Raw genomic sequence first — 22,896 nt, forward strand, 5'->3', positions numbered from 1 at the left:
AAATTAGAACATCATGCTTTTGTAGAGTTCAAGCTCACTTTATGAATACCGTCAAAAATACATCACAAAAAGTACAACTCTTAAAACTGAGAGCAAAGAAGTTCCCTTTTAGTGTGAATATGCCTACCATGTGTGAGTACCAGGCTCAAAGGAATACAGCTTCCTACTTAGGACTGGTGTAGAGGTGCTCTCTGATGCAAAACCTCCATACAAGTATATTCTTTGGCTAAGTGGATCCCAAGCTGCACTGTGACCATAGCCACCTTTCACTGGAAACCCCTGTGTAGAAATTAGTTTCCAGTCTCTTGTGCCAAACTGGTATTCTTGAACAGTGTTCAGGTAGCCATACACTGGAGAATGGCCGAAAATAACTAACATGCGCTCTGACTTCTTGTTTGACCTACTAGTGACCACTGTTGCAGTGTGACCTGCAGACCTCAACGGCCCTGAAATAAAAAGACAGAATTAAGTAATGCACTAAACAACATAAAAACTCAACTACTTTGTGTATGTGCGTATGTGTGCACACACATGTACATGTATGAAGGATAGGAAATATTTAATAATGGAGACATCAAGAGTATCAGACACAGATTTCGTTTACGCTACATATATCTTTGAATTTCTGACACTGTATAATCACCACCCATAAGAGTATCAACAAGTAGCTCAGGCAAGATTACACCTAAAACAGGGTGGTTTCCATTTATTTGTAAATATAACTTCAAAGGTTTGTGACATCACCATACACTTTTCAGTACAAACATATGGCTGGTTGGTTATGAATCTACAGCATTAATAAAAAAAGTCAATATCCTTCAAGCAGTGTTTTCAAAATATGAATTTTCACTGCTTTCCACAAGTATTCATTAATTTTTAAAACAACTCCTTTATATCACCTCATAAAATATATGCTAATGTGATACTTTACTATACATGTAAAGCACAATAGACCACTGTAGGTCGCAGCGCAAGGGCCAAGAAGGCCCACCCCTTATACATTCATTACTATACAGGTATGTGACAAACCACAATTAATACATGTATAAGAAATTTATTATATATTTTTACAATTAAGTTTATTTCAGTTCAATGTGACATATAATGCCTTCACCACTTCAGCACTTAGTTACCCAACCTGTTTCGATTCTTAATGCATCATCATCAGAGGTATACCACTACGATCAGGAACCCACCAATACGTAAATGTTTTTATAAGACTATATACACTTAAAACATTTATGATGCTCACTATATATAGTTGTTAATTTTTATTGTCGAAACAGATGTTTGACGTAAACTTTTATAATAAGAACATTCTTGAAGTATATTACTTAGAAGTGACATAATTGCAATCATGTCCATAAAGGATATTTTAAAAATGTAATTTTCCACTGCATTGTATATAAAATTTAATTTGTTTCACCACAGCAGCTTTCCTTTACGTTAAAATTATGTTATGAATATGTGTAACAACTTATTTTTAAGTTAAGAAATTTGTTCATGAACCAATATGGATCGTGTTTTATCTTCCTTGGTAGTGGAATTGTCATCTATCCCTCTTGGTGATGTGTTCTTGTTTTTACTGGTGTAGTTTATATGCATGCTGTGTTGCTTGTTGAGAATGTTGAGAAAGAAACAAATCGAAGAAATTTACTGATTTTCCTCTCTACATACAATTTAAGAACTTTTTATTTCATCTGACATATTTTTCTTCACTAATTTTCCAAAATGTCTGAATCATCCTGTTCATCAAGCAAGGATGGGGGAAAAACTGAAGATAATTCCAGAAATTGTAGAATTTGAGGTTCTCAGAGCAGTGGTTATGAAGGGTTCTATCTTCTGAGATATAATGCCTTGTAGTCCATTGAAAGCCAACCAGCGTTTTGGAGGAACATGTCACCTTCATCTTCAGGGTCCAAGAACAAGTCAAGCAAGAAACTAGCATGAGCAGGCAAACATGTTTCTAGAGCAACAGATACATATGCAACAAAACAGAAAGTGTTGTAAGCAATGTTTTCTCATATGGTCCCATATCTAGTCATTAACATGTGACAATATCATTCCTTCAGATACAAGAAACAGAACTGCATGTATTGACCTTCCTCCAACCACTTCATTGGAGCCATTCTTGTTAAATCAGTGACTAACATTGAATACTGCAATTTATTCACTGTATTATCATGCACAGGGGACACCAGAAAACACTGTAACTAAATGAGTTAGTTCTGAGACTTACTATCAATCTCTTATATTTTAAACACCTATGTGATATCAAAAATTCTGGAATTCTATGTCAATATTAGATATGTCTGCAAATAAGAATAACAGGCTATTCAATTTTGTATACAAAATAAATCAGATGTATGCAAGAAATCAGTATAAAAAATGTTTTACTGAGGAGAGGGTTGAAACTTAATTGATGTTGTAAATACTTACCACATAGCATGGTTGCATTGGATCCAGTGGTATTACACTGCTCAGTGCGAACAGTAATGTTCTCCCATGTCTTTGCGCTCACATCAAATGCCCACAGTTCATTTGATACAGCACCATTCTCCTCCACACCACCATACATGTAAATTTTATCCTGTGAACAAAATTACTTTTGCACTCAAACCACTTAGTATTCTGACAGCTCCATTTACCACAATGAAAAAATGAACTTGTTTATACTAGTAAGCCATAAGAGTTAGCAGCAGATCAATCCCCTGACAACCAAGTGACCTATGTTCTTGAAAAACACTGCAGTTGGGTAAACTATGGCATATGGAATAACTTGGGCTTAGGAGAACCATGACTGCTGTTAACTCACTGAAGCCCAATTAAGCTGCCTGTTCCTTAATTACACAGAGAAAGATACAGAATAGCATGTTTAAAAATAATACCTCTTCCAGAAACATTAATTTAAAGAATTAAATCAACAGTTCTACTATTTACATTTAAGACAGTGTGTCCACAGCACTGATAATGTTGACACTGATTGTGTTCACCCTTTCCCTGTGCCATCAATCCCTTCCAAGCACAAACAATTAAAACTCTGGATATATAAAAGCAAACAGCATGGCTGGCAGAATTTGGTACAAATGGAAAACCATGTGTACTTGATAACTGTGATTACCAAATCAACAGCTGGCAAGACAGTGGTATATTTTCAACTGTGAAGCATGTATATATCCATCAAACAGATACTGGAGAAGGTTGTGTGCATTCATGCGTGCGTGCGTGCATGTCTGTGCATATTTGTGTGGGTATGTCAGTTTACACACACATTCATGCATCTGTATATGTTAATTATCACAAAGTATTCAACTAAAAAGAAAGGAAGAAAACTGAAAGAAACACAAAATTTACCAATTACTACTCTTCAATATATAAATATATATACAATCATGTTATGTTGCCTAGGAAGACTCCAATTCAAGAACTAAAGCAAAATCATGTTGTCCTGACTGCATTCAGTTTCTGTGAGAGTTTTTCTCAAGCAACCAACAGATTCACATAACTGACTGACTCCAATCCCCATACATGACAGATAATGGGGAGCTGACTGCATTACAAACTGCATACATCTCAATACCAGCAGCCACATGCTTCAATTTTATATGACTGACTCCCTTTGAGGCCATCATTCATGGTACTGGGATCAGCCATTACACAAACTCAACAGACAACAAGGAGCTGGTTTAGACTAAGAGAAGCACCCAGAAGTGTTGGGGGGGGGGGGGGAATGTGGGTATAAAAGGCCTAAAATTATACAAGAAGCCATACACTTGTAACTATATAAAATATGAAATAAATTTAGGAATGATGTGACTACATACGCAAGACAGGTGGAATTCCATCATAACATTGGATCCAATTGCTTTCAGCTTTTTATACATTCTTGTACATATTTTTACAGCTCTTTGTATTACAATGTGGACTTTTAATATATCTGAGACTTGTACCTGATGGGGGGCATGCAGTAGCATAGTTGGTTGAGGCACTATGCTACAAGCTGGAAGGTCACGGGTTCAAGTCCCGATGATGTCATTGGATTTTCAATTGACCTAATCCTTCCAGCCACACTATGGCCCTGGGGTTGACTCAGCCTCTGACAGAAATGAGTACCAGGAATATTCTTGGAATATTCTTGGGGGTAAAGAGCGGCCAGTGCATAGGGCTGACAACTTTGCCACCATCTATGAGCTGATTATCTAGAACATGTGGGAACCTCAACATTTCACAACCCTATGGGCCTCCATGGCCTGTTACAGGGATACCTTAACTTTACTTTACTTGAAGAAAGCAGTCTTCTGGGATTTGGCACCGTGTATATGTGGTGTTACTTTACTTACTTGTACCTGACAATAATCACTTTGCAAGACAAAATACGTAGTGCACGTATGGGAATAAAAACAACGTTTATAACATATATTTTCTTTTACTGGTAGTGGGTTGGGACTAAGTCCCTTGTACTGCGGCCACTTCTGGCTTATTGTACCAGCCCCAGATGATAGGTGAGGGTGATTGTGGAGCAATTGGTGGAATGAGGATTGGCAGGGGAAACCAAAATACTCGGAGAAAATCTGCCCCAGTGCCATTTTGTCCACCACAAATCCCACTTGACCAGACCTGGGATCGAACCAGGGCCGCGGCAGTGGGAAGCCAGCGACTAACTGCTTGAGCTATGGTGCGGCCCTTTTAACATAAGTTTGTGTGCTGGTTAATCTCAGTACCTTTCATGTTTCAACCTTAAGGGCAACAATATGTATATTCTACCGAACCTGCTTTTAATTGCTTAAGCTGTTAACATTGGCTAACATATTGGTTTCATTATAGGATTTAATTCTAAAAATTTAAATCGAAAATATGTGTACAATTACAGAATAATAAAACATATTAGTTCACACTAGTGGAGTAAGACACCCTTATAGCATCTGGTTCACATGTCCAGATATTAATTCTAGGATTTTTCTACCCATATCTTGCACTTCAGGCAATGTCTCACATCATATGCTGCTGTGAATGTTCCATTGGCTATTACATTATGTTAGAGAATTGTTTTGTATGTACTGATATTTCACTGTCCTAACTGAAGTTATGTTGTGTTGTGTTTTTCTTTTGTCATGCTTTTATTGCTAGCTGATGAACTTGTTGTTGGTCCATGTATACAGATTCAAAAGAATACAACATTATGCTCAACTATAATATTTCAAATTACTGTGCTATCATAAAACTGTAAGCAATACAGTGAAAGAAAAACCACATCTGAATAAATGTAAGATATCACCACCAGGACGACAACCTTCAAATCACAGAAAGGGCCGGTTTCATTGCAGGCCAACTTGGTGGATTAATGTGAAGAACAATCATCATAAAACTGTCAAACTTGTTTACATCTTTGAGAACACTAACTAAAAATATTTTTCTTTAATCATCATAAAATTGTCAAACTTGTTTACATCTTTGAGAAAATTAACTAAAAATATTTTTCTTTAATTTTTTTTTCTGCAATGTGGTCTGAGGTTTTCTGAACCACAGTCTGATAAATATCAACCACATCAGAATATGAATTATCACAGCAACCTAGAGAACCGAATTTTTAGCAATCACATTTGACAACATAGTGCCAATGTCTACAGAGAATCCCTCTGCAGAGATTAGATAACTGCAGTGCCAAGATAGGGCTTTATCGATCTTTCAGGATCATTTCCCACATACTTCTACTATCGAGAGAAAACAGAATATACAATATACAAAAAAAAAACAGCATCAAAACTGTAAGTACTTTCTCTATTTCAGTGTTTGAAGTGTTTTACTAGAATTATTATAAGTTCCTCAATTGCAGTAACATAGTTTATTAACAACAGCATAAACTTTGTATGGATAATTCACTAAGGCCTGTTCCTAAGAATCCCAACATGATCTTGGCCTATCATCATTTTGGTCAACCTAGGTCTTATCTTCCTTTCGGCTGGCAACGGAATGCCAACTATAGAAGGTGGTCTCTCTTTCCATTTTTACTGAATAACTTCTTGAATTCTGTATCCTTGTAGCAGTTACTGAACAAATGCCAAGGGAGAAGGAATTATTATACATAATCCCTTGTAGACTCAGGCTGCCAGGGGCTCTCCACCTATGAAAACTGCACAGTGGATTGAGAGTCTTCCTCTGGAAAAGGATGACATGACTAGAAAAGGGATGAGAACAGATCCCACCTTAATAAAGATGAAGGAAGATAAAATGAAACCACAGACACTACCAAATTCATTTAAATTAATTCACACCAGAGCAAAGCAGATATGACTGTTCTGTGCTAACAACCTCTGCTGGGTAAGGTAGATGTACTTAAATTGGTATGTCATGGATTGGATAAACAAGGCAAAAAAAAAGTAAAGCTATCCCTGTAACAGGTCGTGGAGGCCCATAGTGTTATGGAACATCAAGGCTCCCACATTTTCCAGAGAATCGGCTCACAGATGGCAGCAAGGTTGTCAGCCTTAAGCGCTGACCACCCTTTACCCCCAGGAAGATTGTGTATGGAATGCATGCCACTACATGCCAGGGAGCTAGTCACTGGTGTCATGAGTTCAAAAGATGTTGCATGAGTGTCACAGAATCCCTGTACACAGAAAGGCCAGCAACATCAAACACGAAGGTGACTGCAGTGTGTTGATGTGATTATTCATACTGATCAATGGATGAAGCTGTAAAACTGTTCAGAGATCGGAATTTCATGTGGTGTCAACTTCATCACTGCCTAGACCATTTTCAGTATCAGAAAGTGTCACACAATGGGTGCCAAAGTGTCTGAGAAGCAAGTACAAAATAGAGTGGCTGGAGTGCTGTCTCAAAGTGTTACCTCAATACACTGCAAAGGGCACAGCATTCCTAAATACTACTGTTACACTCCAGAACAGAAGCTAGAATCAATGGTGTGGAAACATGTGACATCCCTAATAAAGCAGCAATTCATTGCCTACAAACACAATCATGTGGAGTCTTTTGGGACAATGAAAAAGTATTCCTTATTGACTTCTCTGGGCACGGAACTATTTGTCAAATCAGATTCTTATTGTCCAGCAATTGACTGAAACAGCAGATCAAAGGGCAATGCCCAGGTCACCTCTCCAACAGCATCATCTTGCTCCACGACAATGCTCACCCACGCATCTCACCAAATAGCAAACTGCTTACAATAGTTTCTTTAATAGGTTCTGCACCATCCAACCTACACAAGTGACTACAACCTGTCTGGGCCGTTGAAAAATTCCTCATTGGCTATCAATTAGAATCAGATTAGAATCAGAAGCAACAATGGCATGGTTATATGCACAGGGCACACCATTCTTCCAAGATGGTATTTATAAACTGGTTTGCCAATGGGATAAATATCTCAGTGCATAGAGACACCTTGTAGAGAGGTGACTTTAGTGTGGACTACAACACTGGTTATGTAATATGCTGGTTTCATGTACAAGCAGTCTGACATAAATTTATGGAACTGATCCACTGTCACAGAAGCCAGCTGAGATGTGTGATGGAACTATTCACAGGACACTGTCATTTAAAGAGGGCACCTCTTTAAAGCAGAACTAGTAAACAGCCCTATCATAGCTCTTGTGTCACTGTCAGGTGCTAGCTAGTTTAAGACTTCATCACTTGGGATTTCACTTTGTGAAGCCAAGTTGAGAAACTAGAGAACCAATTAAATAAAGTAGAAAGCATAAAATAGCTAGAAGGCTCCTCAGACAGATGTCACCAAGTATATCTAGGATGGTCATGCAGTAGGCTCCAGTATGGCCCACCCCTTTAATCTACACCTACAACACAGTTACTCACCCCAAATAAAACAGCTGAGTGGCCATACCTCGATCGTGGCACAATTTTGGAATCCACATGTGGTGTTTCCCAAACATTTCCTGTAATGGAAATTACAAGCAGAATGAGTCTTCCACATTTGAAACACGCAGAGGGGAAACAAGACATAAATACAAAATTTTGTTTACAGAACATGTATAAAAGAGGAAAGTGGAAAGATGATGATATGTAATGGAGGAAAATACTACATTGAAACAAGATGTGAATAAGAAAAGTGAATTAAACTGGTCTGAGGCAGAATTCAAAGCCAGGCTTCTATGATGACAGTGATGAATCTTCAGGTTTCACAATAAAAGATAACTTCCTAAAAAAATAATTTGGATGTTGAATGCATTCCTTCTCACCATAGTATGGCATATCCACCAGTTGATGGAACTAGCTTCAAGATATGGCTGACAGTTCTGAATATACTGAATAAAGTCATGGAAATATGACAGGGGGCAGTCCTACCAGTTTCAAGATCTGTTGAGGGACTAAAAACCTTTAGTGTAAAGAATCAGCACAGGTTATGGGGGAAAAATATTAAAATACATTTCACAGAAATAAACTAACATGGACCGCATTCATCTAGCTCAGGATAGGGGGCCAGGGGCAGGCTCTTTTCAACATGGTAATGAACCTTTGGGTTTCACAAAAGGTGGTGAATTTCCTTAATTAGATGTAAAATGCAGAAAAAATTTCAAAGGCTATGCTGGTATGAACATATTACAATGACAAAAGTTGTCACATTTAGGGAGGATATTATGAGGAACAAAGACAAAAACAAAAACAAAATGAGTGGACATCTAAGACTTGAAAGAATGATTTATCAGCATGGAAAACAACCTCACATAGAATTTTCAGATGCAAAATAAAAGTATTATGAGCATTACCTTGTTACATCAGTTATTTCTGTTACACCCAACTTCTGGTGTGAGAATAATCCACATGATGAAAGATATCATGATTCTGAATTGTAAGATGAGTACATAGGCCCATATGATCTACATGCATAGAAGTACAGAAACAGCTCTATCCTTATTAAGAATGCAAAAAATGTAAATTGTAGTTTATGTGTTATCAGGCATGTCAGTATTTTTTAACTGGATTTCAAACAACTCATATGTTGGAACTTCAATAAGCAGTATTTTTAACCGGATTTCAAACAACTCATAAGTTGGAGCTTGAATAAGCTCAAAATAAGAGTTGTGTGAACCATAAATATATATGTGGGCAAGTGGTGGGGGAGAAGACAGAGAGAGAGAGAGAAGCACGAGATTCTGCAGAATACTGCTATCTATTAAAATATTCTGTTAACAGCAGTCCATGCATTAGCACAAGTTAATGACAGAACACCTATGGTCCCTATATAAGTCTGCCTCCAACATTTATACTGTTTCATACCAACATTCCACAATCCTTGAGTATGCTGGGCTTAAGACAATTGACCGTGGTCTATTTAAGAAATTCCTCTAGCTCATAAAATCAGAGAATAATCTCAAGTACTTTGAGGACAACAGCAAACACGGTGCATTTATTCAACTCTGTGACAAGGTTCTTCCCTTACGTTAGAAGCTGAAATAGCAACATTTACCTTAAGTACAAATGCTAGAAAAGACTAGGAATTACAGTATATGCATCACTGGCATACCAGTAATATTAGAATGAGTTGCACGTTAAGTTTTACCAAAAGCACTGAACCACACTCAAGAGCTTACATATTGGAAAAATGAGATATTTTAGAAGCCAGGAGTCAAAAATTCTCCAGAGAAACTCTTGTCTTCAGATCAAGTATTAAAGCAAAGTTATTATCAAAATGTCCATGCCTGTCATAAACAAAAGTATATAAACTATGGGAGCAAATTAATCAAATATAAAATAAGTGTTCATATATGAAAAAATTTATAACTGACCTATATTATGACCCACTGTTTCATAAAAATTATTACTCATTTCTTTACATATAAGTGTCAAACAAAGGGAATAATCTTAGAGTCAAGATTATCCCGAATTTGAGTAAACAGCATAAATATACACTACTGTACAACGTTCTCCAATTTCAAATTTATTTAAGTACAATTACCATTAAAATCGTACACATAGATCATCTTTGCTCTGTGATACGATTCTCCACCTACAATGTACAGGGAATCTCGCCATACAACCGCTCCATGAGATGCAGAACCCTCTGGCACAAAATCTTTCCAATGCACTACCTCCCAGTAGCCAAAATCAGCCAACTGGCTACAATCTTCTCCTGTATCACAAGCACATGCCAACATTAGTTCAAGCATGACATGTTACAGTTCATTTCATTTTCACAAGAATATAAAGTTGAAATTATTTACGATTTATCATTCATAAGGCTACTAAATGATGAAAGATTATGTTCTGATAATTAAGACAAGGAAAATGGCCTTGAATAGTTAATTAGTAAGGATGGAGGACTTCACAAAAATCATATACGACTAAATCAGTTGCAATCTGTATTCCAACCAGAGCGGACAAAATGCACTGAATACACTGTAAAATGAGGCACCGGTAAAATAGTAAGTAAACAGTACAACCATATTATCAATACCAAATCAATAGTTTGTCACAGTAAATCTAAGAGCTATTATTATCATCACATCATTTCCCAAATACTACTACACCAATATCACGGACCTCCAAGCAGTTAACTATATGTATACAAGTTATGAATATACCGCTATATGTCCGCTAGAATATAACAAGATCGCAACAACTGACTTCATAGTATGAAACATTACATGAATAGTTTTTAACCATATTTTATTGTATAACTTCCGTTTTATAACAATTTTATAATTTTATTGTATTTCTTTACCTTGTATTATTATAGTGTAAGAGTTATCAAGTATCCAGCACTATTGTACCACCACACTGAAATGCAGTTCAACAGTGTGTGAATGTAGTAACCATGTATTTGTCTGATGATGGCTTTAAAAGCTGAAATAATTTTCCTGGGGAGTAAAGCACAGCCGGCGGGTAAGGCTGACAACCTTACTGCCATCTTTGAGCCGATTGTCTAGATGATGTGGGACCCTCAACGTCTTACAACCCTATAGGCCTTCATGCCCTGGTACAGGGATAGCTTTACTTTTTTTTTTTTTACTAACATATAGCTACGGTGATATAGACCTAGACCGTTTCATCGTTGTGTTATGACAGATCCTAATAAAGAATTTTATATCTGATGATACATTGTAGACAATATGGAGAAAATGACAGAAACTACACACCTTTATGCCCTTCTTTACAGTCACAGCGGTGCATTTCATGATTGCAGACTCCATGGTCATTGCTGCAATTGTTTGGACACACGGGAACATGACACGCCTCACCCATGTAGGAAGCATCACATGTGCACACACCATCAATGCATACCCCATTGCCTGAACAGTTGACATGCGAGAACTGGCTTGGGCATGAATTGAATCTGATGAGCAATACACAATGTGAGGATCTTTTAGGTAAGCCAAATAACATTTAAAATGTAAGTTAAACTGTACATAATAACTAGGAATATACTTTGTATAAAACATCTCTGAGCATATGTAAACCTTGTGTAGGCAACTTTATAAACAAACAGTCATGTGTCTTCAAAGAGGTCTCCATCACTTTTGATGATGATGATGATGATGCATGCTCAAAGATGTTTAAGACACAGTATAGCACTGATACGAATTTAACAGGTTACAAGTAAGGATATCTCTGTGCCTAAGCCCCATCCCAAGAACACATATAGGGGGAAAAGTGTAATGCAACAAACCAGATTCAAAGCCAGGTGTGTTTCCCCAGTAATAGATGAATATCGATTTATTTAGTTTTAGAATATTCCTAACAAAGAATATGGTTTGCGTTTATTCCCATAAATAAAACTGCAGGCTGGGTAAACAGCCGTTGCTTAGCACTGGCTGGTTCCTAACCTGTGATTGGCTAGCTCTCAATTCACAGTGGGTGGTTCCCACATCCCTGAACTTATTACTCTATCCAGAACAAAGAAAAAATACCTCAGCAATGCAGTACCTACTTACAGGAAGAGTAATAGCTATCAACTTCACACAATATTTTACATGATGTTCTTCTATCAAGGTCAAGTCTATATGCAGACAAAATTATTGGGGATCACTGGTGTGAATTTTAACCTTACAGATCAACTGACAAAATTTCATTTTTCTTTGGGCTGCTGGCAGTAGGATATCCCAGAAGCCCTCGGCCATTCACCAACAGGGACATCACAGACCCAACCAATGGTCCCAGCTGGATCCTCATCTGAGCCCTACCCAAATCGTCAGTCTCCACAGCAGGAACCTCTTCTTGACCAATCTTTTCTGCCAAATCAGATATCTTTCCTTTTTGACAGACAGACTATTCACCACCATCAAGAAATGTGGGCCTCTCATGAAAGTCCTGATAGTGGACAGCTGCTTCTTCCAGAAAGCATTGGTCAACAACTTAGCCATCCAGTGACAGTAGATATTTTCTTGGATTGCTGCAGGCAGGATATCCACAGCTATTCACTGGCATTCAATGACAGAGACAGCTGGCCCTAGTTGGACCCATAACCCAGATCCAGCCAAGGTGTCAGAGATCCTCCCCTGCTAGCCCACTTCTTCCCTAGCCTGTCCAGTTCTTCTTCTTATATTCAGATTATTCAACCACAGCAAGAGACCTCTTACAGAATTCCCTCAGCAGACCCTCACCGGAGCCCCTGAGAAATTTGACTGCAACTCAAAGACAGCAGATGACTCAGCACATGAGCCCTTGAAAGCAAGGAGATAAAACTCCCCCATCAAAGTACTGGAGGTGGGAACTCTCCAACTGCCCTCTGTCTTGCAACAGCAACAGCAAAACCCTCACCTGGTCCCAGCTAGAACTGTGATCAAGCACCATCTGAGAGTCACCCCTAGGACTCCTCTCAGCCCACCTCATCTGCTAGCCAGTTCTTCTTGCTGATGGCCGGATTACTCATTCACATGAAGCGCCGTCTTTTAGTCTCACGCCCAGTTGACTCCTCACCAGAACCCCTTGGAGATTCTGACTACCTCTTCACAGTAGGAAAAGATTAGAATGCAAGGAGAGAAAGCTCCTACCTGGAGCACCAATGGTAGGGGCCCTCCAGTCACCCCTGCTATGTGACTCAGAAGAGCCCCCACAATTGGTATCAGCTGGACTCACAACCACGCCCAGCTGAGGCTTTCCCCACTCCACTTCCTCTGCTAGGCTTTCCACTTATTCTTCCTGATGGTTGGATTATCCATTCCCATCAAGAGATCTCTTTAAATCTTCCCCTAGTGAACCCTTCACCAAAGCTCCTGAGGGATATGGCAGTTTCCATAGCAGCAGAAGACCCAGTAAACAAGTTGTCTAACGCAGAGAAACCTCTTCATAGCAACAGGAGACAACACAGCCAGATCCACAGATGGTGGGGGGGGGGATTTTTCTTCTTCCAGGATACTGATGATAGGCAACCTCAAATCCACTTCTGTCATTTGCTGCCAGAGTCAAGACCTCCCTAGCAATGACCCACATGGACACGCAACCAAGTTCCAGCTCAGTCCTCAGTTCCTTAAGAGGAACCTTATTCTTCTCGGCTGCTTCTTCTGCTAGTCAATCTATTTTACTTTTCAATTGTCAGGTCGCTTGCCCCTCCACAAGAAAGCCTCATTACTGGACCCTCACTACAGCCCCTGAAAGATCATAGGTTGGTGCAGTGGAATCTGCATGTGGAGGGAAGGCTAACTTACAATGGGATGTTGCCTTGTACCCCAAGGGCACTGTTCACCACTGTTCACTTAAACACTTATCATCCAACATTTGGTTTTTGGGCCATATGCCATAGCTTTTCACATCTACACTAATAGCCTATCTTGACAGGAGTAAAATAGTGGTCATATGGTTACCTGTGGTGAGCAAATATTTTTGTCTAGTAATTGCCTATTCAGCATTCAGTAGTTGGTATTTTACTTCTGACAGTCATATGTGGCAGAAAGCAAATGACAAACCACATCACACAAGGTTAAAATCAACAGAAGAATAATTGGTGAGTAGAAACAATCTGACTTTTAAATCTGATTCTTTGGCATTATCATGAACCTTGCCTGCAGGTGTGTAGGACAAACAGTAGAACAGCAGTATGAATGGGATCTGCATGCCAAGCAGAACTGAGGGCCACATTATAGCGGTAGAAAACACTGATTCACCTTTTTCTAGCAAATACTTGTCTATCTGATTTTAAAAAATTGTTTGACCCCCACACCTCAGTATGGTCTTTCTCATGACAACATGAAGCAAAGTTTCCATTCAAATTACCCATTCCTCTACTCAGAACTAAAAATACTGTCATGATTTAGGGGTTGCGTGACTATAGATGAGGTATGGATTGGATATTAGATTCATTGACTACTTGTATACATCATTCGGAACTACACTTTACAGTTCACTGACAGAGTACTGTCCTCGGCCTACTGCAGTCTCCAGTAGTTGTTTCCTAGCAACACTTTTTACCAAGGGAGATTCTGGATGACTAACCTTTAGGTCAGGCCGCACCATAGCTCAAGCGGTTAGTTGCTGGCTTCCCACCGTGGCAGCCCGGGTTCGATCCCGTGTCTGGTCAAGTGGGATTTGTGGTGGACAAAGTGGCACTGAGGCAGGTTTCCTCCAAGTACTTCGGTTTCCCCTGCCAATCTTCATTTCACCAACTGCTCAATCACCCTCACCTATCATCTGTGGCTGATACAAGAGGCCAGAAGTGGCTGCAGTACAAGGGACTTAGTTCAACCCCACTAGCAATAAAAAAATAGTCGTCGCTGGCTTCCTACAGTGGCGGACCAGGTTCGATCCCAGGTCTGGTCAAGTGGGATTTGTGGTGGACAAAGGACGCTGGGGCAGGTTTTCTCTGAGTACTTCGGTTTTCCCGGCCAATCTTCATTCCACCAAGTTCTCCATCATCATAATCACCCGGGGCAGGCTACAATAGGCCAATCAGTGGCCGCCATGCCAAGTGCACCCAGTTGGACTCCACCCCCCCCCCTAAGCGAATTAAAAAAGGGGGGGGGATATTCTTCAGCTTCCCAAACTCAGGTTCTCTTCTCAGAACTGCCCGTGCAGATCTATTTGTCAACTGACAATTCAACTAACTGGGTCCCATACTGGCAACCATTTTACACAAACCTAGTCTTCTCTTCACAGACTGTCTTCCAGCTGACAACTGACAGCTGAACTCCGTCACTCACCAACTTTGTCACTTCACTCAACTGATACGCTGACAACTATTCCAACAACTAACTCGTTGCTTCAAACTGTCCTGCTTATAACATCTCAGCATGGACCTCAGACAGGTACTCTTTATCCGCCTATTGCATAGCAATGGCTGTACCCATTACAATATAATTAAATAAATAGAAATGTCAACAATCTGGTTGCATATTCTGTTGTTCTGGGGGAAAATTATAACTACTTCATGACAAAGACTTTGCAATAGAAGTTTAAAATGTAGCCAAAATGATGCTGAAATCTAGTACTATAATTAGATGACTTTCTCGTACACAAAACAGAAGTGAAGGAATTATTTTAGTCTGATAGCAAGCAAAATCATAATGTGAGACAAATCACACCTAGATGCTGAGATCTGCAAATGACCATGAAAGGATTAAAATATAACTCTTCATTTGAAGCCATCATTAACAACTCGTACACTACCCACCTGTAGGATATGTTGAAACCTGTCATGTTATATGCAACATCACTGTAGAAATGCAGCAATGCTGAACCAGAATGTGCCACTACTTCAGGAATTCTCCTGATTCTGTAGCCATCCTTGTACATCAACCCACTACACAAACAACCACATCAATATTAACACAACATACACACAAACATTTAATATAAACATTGAATAAAAAGTTCTATTTAACTCTTTGAAACACAGGAATCATGAGAAGAAACACCCACTTTAACATTCTCAAACTCAGTAGCCTGTTCACACAGTATATTTACATGTATTGTAGGATTCTATCAACAGTGATTATTTCCATGAACAGAATTAAAGAAATGGATTTTGCAATGGAAATGCAGTATGTTTTCTGCAAGGCAGAGGCAATTTTAAAATATTATTTAGATGACCTTCAAGCTTCAAAGGATTAACTGTTAATGGAACTTATTCATACAGATTAGATTAAAAGGGTGGATAACCCGTGCAATATGAGTCTTTGATCTATTCTGCACCCCCTTTCTAAGACTTACCCCTCTAGAAATCCTGCACTTTTGATGAATTGTAGTGCTTTAAATACATAACAATTATCAGCTTTGAAATCTATATATATTGTAATGTGTTTTGTTACTGAAGACGCCATTCAGATTGTTAATTGATTTAACAACCTACAAGTATCGGCTACAATTAATTAAAGCAATGTTACGGGTTTCCACACTTTACAAACCCTAGGCACTAATCAATTCACTCTGTCCTCAGTAGTCTACACGTATTAATTACAATACGGGAGCTATACAAGTGTCACTGTATCACACACTCCCGATTATTACTCAGTTATCACAACCTATCACTGATTATCACACACGCGTCCAGTTCTTCTTTCCGTGACGGCTGCTATATTCCAACTCGCTTTGTAGGCTGCTGCCTTGAGAACTGTCTTCGGCGGCTGTGTAGTTCCCTTATATAGTCGCAGTGTTTGCCTGTTATGTAATGGGTACCGCTGTTGCCTGACGCCGTGTTTGCTGATAGCCTAGCAACGCTGTTGGGAGTTGTTTACAGGTACATAGCAATTGCAGCGTTGCGTGTTACATCACCACGGGGAGAGGGGCGGGGTGTTGACTTGCCTATTACAATAGTAACGACAGCGCTACGATGCCGCCACGTACCGCTGGGGAGGGAGGGGGTGTCCTCCATTGTGCAACACATCAGACTGCTCCCTCCTTAAGGCTGTTCGTCCCGAACAGCCTAATGGTGCACCCCCGTTCCTTTTCTTCCAAGGATGTGCTTGGTGAGTCTCCTGTTGTTTCGGCTACTCCTTGCAGTGACTATTATCCGGCCATTACAACCACTCCCCTCTTAAGACCTGCTCGTCTCGAGCAGTTTCCTATCAACTTGCCTAGAAGATCCCGTTGTATCACATTCACTCCTTCACTTTCTCCCATTGCACATTCACTCTCTCTGGGGAGGCCGGTGCTTCTATTTTACCAGCTCCTCTTCTGTGCTCTGCTTCTTTTTCGTTTTGGAGGGGGTCAACACCCCCACAATGTCCAGTCCTTGATCAAGTCTTTCTTCGGAAGTTCCTCTTGTCAACGTAACAGTACTTGAAGTGTTGTTTGCACTTGTCGACGTCGTCGTTCCTCCTGGTCTTCCCGCCACTTGCTGGCACGAGACCGTGGCGCCAAGTCCTCTCTGCGGCATCCGAAGGTTCCCTGGGGAGTTTCCTTCTTGAAGGCATTTCTCCGTCGTGCCACTGTTGCGTGACGGGATGTTTTCCTGTAGGTGGCAGCCAACTTCATCCGGGATTCATAATTTCCTTGGGTCCAAGATTTATTGAAGATCTTCCTCCGACGCCATGCCACTGTTGCATGGCGGGACACCTTCCTGCAGGGGGCAGCCAACTTCATCCGGGGTTCACAGTTTTCCCGTGTCCAATTCTTCATATTCTGCTTCTTTCAGTCCCTACGCCTTTTCTCCTTCGGTTCTGCGACTGGCATTACTTCGGCGTCTTTTATGGGTACCTCTCGTTGTTCTGCCGTCTCAGGTTTCCTGTCCACTGAGGCCGGCTTTTCATCTTCTGGACGTGCCTCCATTTCTCGGCAGGCCATCGTAACTCCGACCAGTATCACTATTGGGACCTCTCCTTGTTGTGCCGCCGCAGGTTTCATGTCCACTGTGGCCGGCTTTTCCTCTTCTAGACATAACTCCATCTCTTGGTAGGCTATCATCTTTACTTCTTTTTCTAGATGCGCCTCCGTCATTTCTCGGCAGGCCATCATCTCATTCTGCCAGGCATCCATATTGGCTTGCAACCTCTTCTCTCGCATGGAGGTCGTCCTTGCTTCGATGGCTCTCATTTCTGCTCGGAAGGCTTCTCTTTCTGCAGCCATCTCTTCTCGCCAGGCTTTGGAGTCGGCATCCATTTTCGCCAATGCCTTCACCTGGTTGGTGTCTAATTTAGCCATGAAATCTTTGTCTTTCCTCCTATTGGCCTCCTCCTTTTCTTGGTTGGCTCTGATTTCCTCAAGCAGCATTTCCATCATCTGCTGCATATCCATTTTGTAGCAGTAAAATACTCGATGCACAACAATTCGTTTGTGGTGTGTGTAAGTTCATAGACAATTCTGACACCAATGTAACGTGTCTTGAGTTCGAATCCTGTCGGTCACATGTGTAAGTCCAATCCCACTTCTGAAACCAATGTAACGTGTTTTGTTACTGAAGACGCCATTTGGATTGTTAATTGGTTTATTTAACAACCTACAAATATCGGCTACAATTAATTATAACAATGTTACGGGTTTCCACACTTTACAAACCCTATGCACTAACCTATTCACTCTGTCCTCAGTTGTTTACACGTATTAATTACGATACGGGAGCTATACAAGTGTCACTGTATCACACACTCCCGATTATTACTGTTATCACAAACTATCACTGATTATCACACACGCGTCCGGTTCTTCTTTCCGCGACGGCTGCTATAGTCCAACTCGCTTCGTAGGCTGCTGCCTTGAGAACTGTCTTTGACGGCTGTGTAGTTCCCTTATATAGTCGCAGTGTTTGCCTGTTACATAATGGGTACCACTGTTGCCCGATGCCGTGTTTGCCGATAGCCTAGCAACGCTGTTGGGAGTTGTTTATGGGTACGTAGCAATTACAGCATTGCGTGTTATGTCACCGTGGTGAGAGGGGTGGGGTGTTGACTTGCCTATTACCATAGTAATGACAGCGCTACGATGCCGCCACGTACTGATGGGGAGGGAGGGGGTGTCCTCCATTGCGCAACACGTCACAATATGAAACAAAAACTGAGCAAGGAAAGCAGGAACAAACATACTACTCCACCTGTCTGTGTAGCCAAATTTATAATGCTCACACACCAAACTAAAACCAGGTCAGGAAAAGAATGCACACATACTCCCCCAACCTTCTGTGCGGCAGCTACTCCTCTGCATGCTTTCGCCCATTACCCCCTTTTATTACCTGTGTTCTGGCTTTCCTTCCAACTACAAGCTATCTGCATTCTTAGTTCATCTGCTATTACATCTGCATATTTTCCTGTGAACGATTCTTTGCTTATTTCAACTTATTTACTTTTAAACTTTTTAGTAACATTATTATGTACTTCTCAATTCATTAATTGCAAGTCTTTAATAAGTTTAATATCTAAGCTGTCCCATTGTTTGGAAAGAGTGAGTTCAAAATTAAATCGCGGAACATTTCCAGTAACGTATCATTCCACTTCATTTTATTGAAGTAAACTGATTATCATATTTACTACAAGCATTTAATTTATTAAAATAATGACATGAATCATAAAAACATTCAATAATAACAAAGTTAAAGGCAGGTGTGTTATGAAAAACTAACTACAATCTTGTAAGATTTGAGGTTTTCATTGCAATGGCTATGAAGAATGCTGTCTTCTGGGATGTGGATCTTGTGTGGACCAACATTTCGGAGGAACGTATCCCCTCTATCTTCAGGGTAGAAAAATGCAAGAGCGAGGAGCCAGCAAGGGTAGGTGGCTGCAGTCTGTACCACCAGTCAGAAACACCCAGCTATATAAGAACAGGAAGGGTGGAAGAGTGGGCCATATGTGAAATCAATAGAGAGGAGAGGGGAGGGACCTGCAGAGATGGGCAAGCAGGTAGCAGGCCTGGGCCAGTATGGGGGGAGGGGATTACCGAGCGAGCATTGACCCAATAGCTTCAGGGCTAAGTTGCCAAGCATGCATTGACCTGCTCAGCAGCTTAGCGCCAATGCTATTAGATCAGCGCTCCCTTGGTAGTCCTCCATTTTTCCCCTCGACACGATCCTATATCAGCTCTGGCCTGCTACCTGCTTGCCCATCTCTACACACCCTCCGCCTCTCCTCTCTATTGATTTCCCATGTGGCCCACTCTCCCTCCCTTCCTGTTCTCATATAGCTGGGTGTTTTAGGTTGGTGGCTCGCGGATTTTCCTACCCTCAAGATGGAGGCGATACGTTCCTCTGAAACATTGGTTCACACAAGATGTACATGGTACCTCATCCCAGAAGATGGCATTCTTTGTAACTAAAATGTTTATCTTAAAATGTATCATATCTGGTCAAAGAAAATGGCAAATAATGAAATAAAATTATTCCCTCTTCTAAAGGTAGTGAGGTGAACCTGGTCTGCTGACCATCAGGTAGTGTGTACTGTACATAGAATGGGAGAGTGGGTGGTTTGTTTAAACACCATCACTCAGCTCATTCTTTCCTTACCCACACACTGGAATGGAAGCTGAATGAGGTCCAGTGATATCAACAGGACAACACACAGAGCATTTGACAATTAAATGACAAGACTGGCAACACTGTAAAATCTAAGTCATTCTGTGGTTAATGGTGATTGCTGCCACCTACAGGCTGACTTGCATAAATTTGCAAAACTTGTTTTGACAAGTCTAGTTGATACAGAGATCTTGTGAAGCTGTTTGGATAGCTCATCACAAAAATGGATAATAAACCCTCTGAAAAAAAATTAGTTCAAAACTAGAAAAAAGCACAGTCTTTAAAATATTAAACAAGTATATGGAGAAGAGATTATATCTGGAGCCCCTGTCTTCGAATGGTGTAATTGATTTTCTGAAGGCAGGGATAAAGTTGAGTTTACAAGAAACTAACATGAAGCGTGGATCTGCTTGTTACCTGCTTCATGATGGTTACTTGCTTGCCTTACTCTTCGACCATGAAAACGCACACCACATGTTCCTCCAAAACATCAGCAGAACCTCAACAGACTGCACTGTGTTATATCCCAGAAGATCGAACTATTCATAAGTGATTGGTGTTCATATTCTTTTTATGTTCCTTCTTTAGAATACTTTTTGTGGGTTCTAAATTATGTTCTAGATCTATACAGCCAAACTCCTATTTTGATTCTACATTGAAGCAATGATCAAATGATCTCCCCTGGGTTCATTTCTAAGACAACCTGAATGAAGATAGAGTGGAAATGTAGAGCATGCAAATCACAAAACAAAATTTCAAAATTCTGGATGCTGCATCTGCCATGAGAATCCATCTGTCTAACTGTACTCCCATACAACCAGTTATATGCACATCTTACATCAGTGGAGTTGAGTTTTGGTTTGAGGTCCCATCAATTAAGCTCTGAGGCCAAAATGATTCTGTGAATAGAATCATGTAAGATATTCAAGTGTGCTACTGAAATCTATTAAATCAATGAACCATGACATATGTCAAACAGTAATAAATATCTGGTCATGAGCCCCATATGAGGCTTGGAACCAAGACTTACTGACTGACTGACGGTCATTCACAGTGTTACTTTGACTTTATACAGCTTGCAATACCTTTACTTTATACACAACATCAAACATCCTTAGTTTTAAAATAAATTTTTGCCGAAATAAGATACAATAAACATGCGTCCAGTATCTTATTGAAAACGGTTTGTCTAACAGTGGATTCCAAACACTCTGTTAACCATTTCTCCAGTTCTCTTTAAAATCTCTGAGTGAATAAGAACTTAACTTCAAACATTCCAGTTAGTGCATAACAAGATTTCAACATACCATTTCAAACTGCACTATACTAAACTACTGTCACAAAATAAAATCCCACAATTGATATGAAGATCATGCTAACCTAAACACTGCAAGGAGAGGGGAGTGCACACTATCTCCATCAAAGATATAAAGATGGTCCCAACCACATTCAGTGGCAAATTCTTCCAAGTGCAAGCGAATTGTTGCATTTGGTGCACGTCCTGCATCCACCAACCAACTGCATTTGACGTCAATGGAATAATTACCATGACCGTCGTGGATGATTCCAGACTTCTCTGTCAACCTATCACCACGAACAAAAAAAAATCACATGGATACAACCCTCAGAAATAAAATTTATAACATAACCTAATATTCAATCTCCTTATGACACAAAACTGTATCTTTCATTTAGCTATCATATTCACAGTATTTCTGAACAACGTTCGAAATCATCCGAATTACAATCCATACCTAACTTTACCACCACAAAATTGACAATACTGTCCTTGCCAACCATCAAAACAAACACAGCTTGTGCCATTTTCACACTTTCCGTTCACGCACTGCACACTTGTACAGTTTGTATTAGAAATCACGCTAACTATGAAAAAATACACTACACCAATACACAATAATAAGTGCCGAATGTAATATTTTCGGCGGTATTTTGATTTAAACAAGAATAAAAACATCTGCAGGTTCCCTGCCATCTTGAATTAACCATTTCCGCGACTGACCGTGACGTCATGTGCCCCGCATGCACCTTCCGTTACGACTGCTGGTGTTGCCAAGAAACCCAGGGTTTGTGTGATCGGGGTGAGCTCTTTTTCTATCTCTGTTGTGCAGAAGAGGGTCCGCAATAAGTCTCTTTTTGTCTCTCTGTTTTCCCCTGATGTAACAGCATCTGATACTGAGAAATCTTTAAAGGATCAATTGCAGCTTGCTTCCTGCACCAGATTAAAAACTAATCATACTTCGTACGCCTCGTTTCATGTCTCTGTTGCAGAAGATGATTTCCATTTTATTAATAATACTGGAGTCTGGCCTAACGGCTGTTTAAGCGCACCTTGCTACGGACGATTAAGTCCTGACCATATATATACTAATTAAGCAGCACCAGACACGTCTCGGCTTCGTCCACCTACTTCCCCCCCCCCCCCCCCCCTCGGCANCAGGCGGTGCAGCGAGCGGTTTGAAGACTTGCTCCGTAGCTCCGTAGATTGAATACATTCTCAGCCTTCTCAGCAGCTTCTGCCGCGGCCGCCGAGTCGA

The 22,896-nt window shown here is 40.2% G+C and overlaps 1 protein-coding gene across 3 annotated transcripts in view; it reads right to left on the minus strand.

The window, feature by feature from the left end:
- The window catches only part of LOC111869615 (attractin-like protein 1), a 59,567-nt gene extending 36,832 nt beyond the window's left edge, over window positions 1-22,735 (minus strand). Inside the window, exons 1-8 of one of the 3 annotated variants that reach the window (XM_023861267.2) lie at window positions 22,096-22,735; window positions 21,722-21,925; window positions 15,575-15,703; window positions 11,109-11,305; window positions 9,929-10,102; window positions 7,828-7,907; window positions 2,440-2,590; window positions 128-446 (exon numbers count right to left, since the gene is read on the minus strand). In XM_023861267.2, the coding sequence (XP_023717035.1) occupies window positions 128-446; window positions 2,440-2,590; window positions 7,828-7,907; window positions 9,929-10,102; window positions 11,109-11,305; window positions 15,575-15,703; window positions 21,722-21,925; window positions 22,096-22,334 (1,493 nt within the window). In that variant the 5' untranslated portion in view covers window positions 22,335-22,735. The remainder of the gene's footprint in view (window positions 1-127; window positions 447-2,439; window positions 2,591-7,827; window positions 7,908-9,928; window positions 10,103-11,108; window positions 11,306-15,574; window positions 15,704-21,721; window positions 21,926-22,095) is intronic. The other 2 variants (XM_023861266.2, XM_023861268.2) reach the window with 2 other exon arrangements.
- Between the last annotated feature and the right edge of the window lie 161 nt (window positions 22,736-22,896).

This window comes from Cryptotermes secundus, unplaced genomic scaffold, assembly GCF_002891405.2.
Source record: "Cryptotermes secundus unplaced genomic scaffold, Csec_1.0 scaffold557, whole genome shotgun sequence".
Taxonomy (NCBI): Eukaryota; Metazoa; Arthropoda; class Insecta; order Blattodea; family Kalotermitidae; genus Cryptotermes; species Cryptotermes secundus.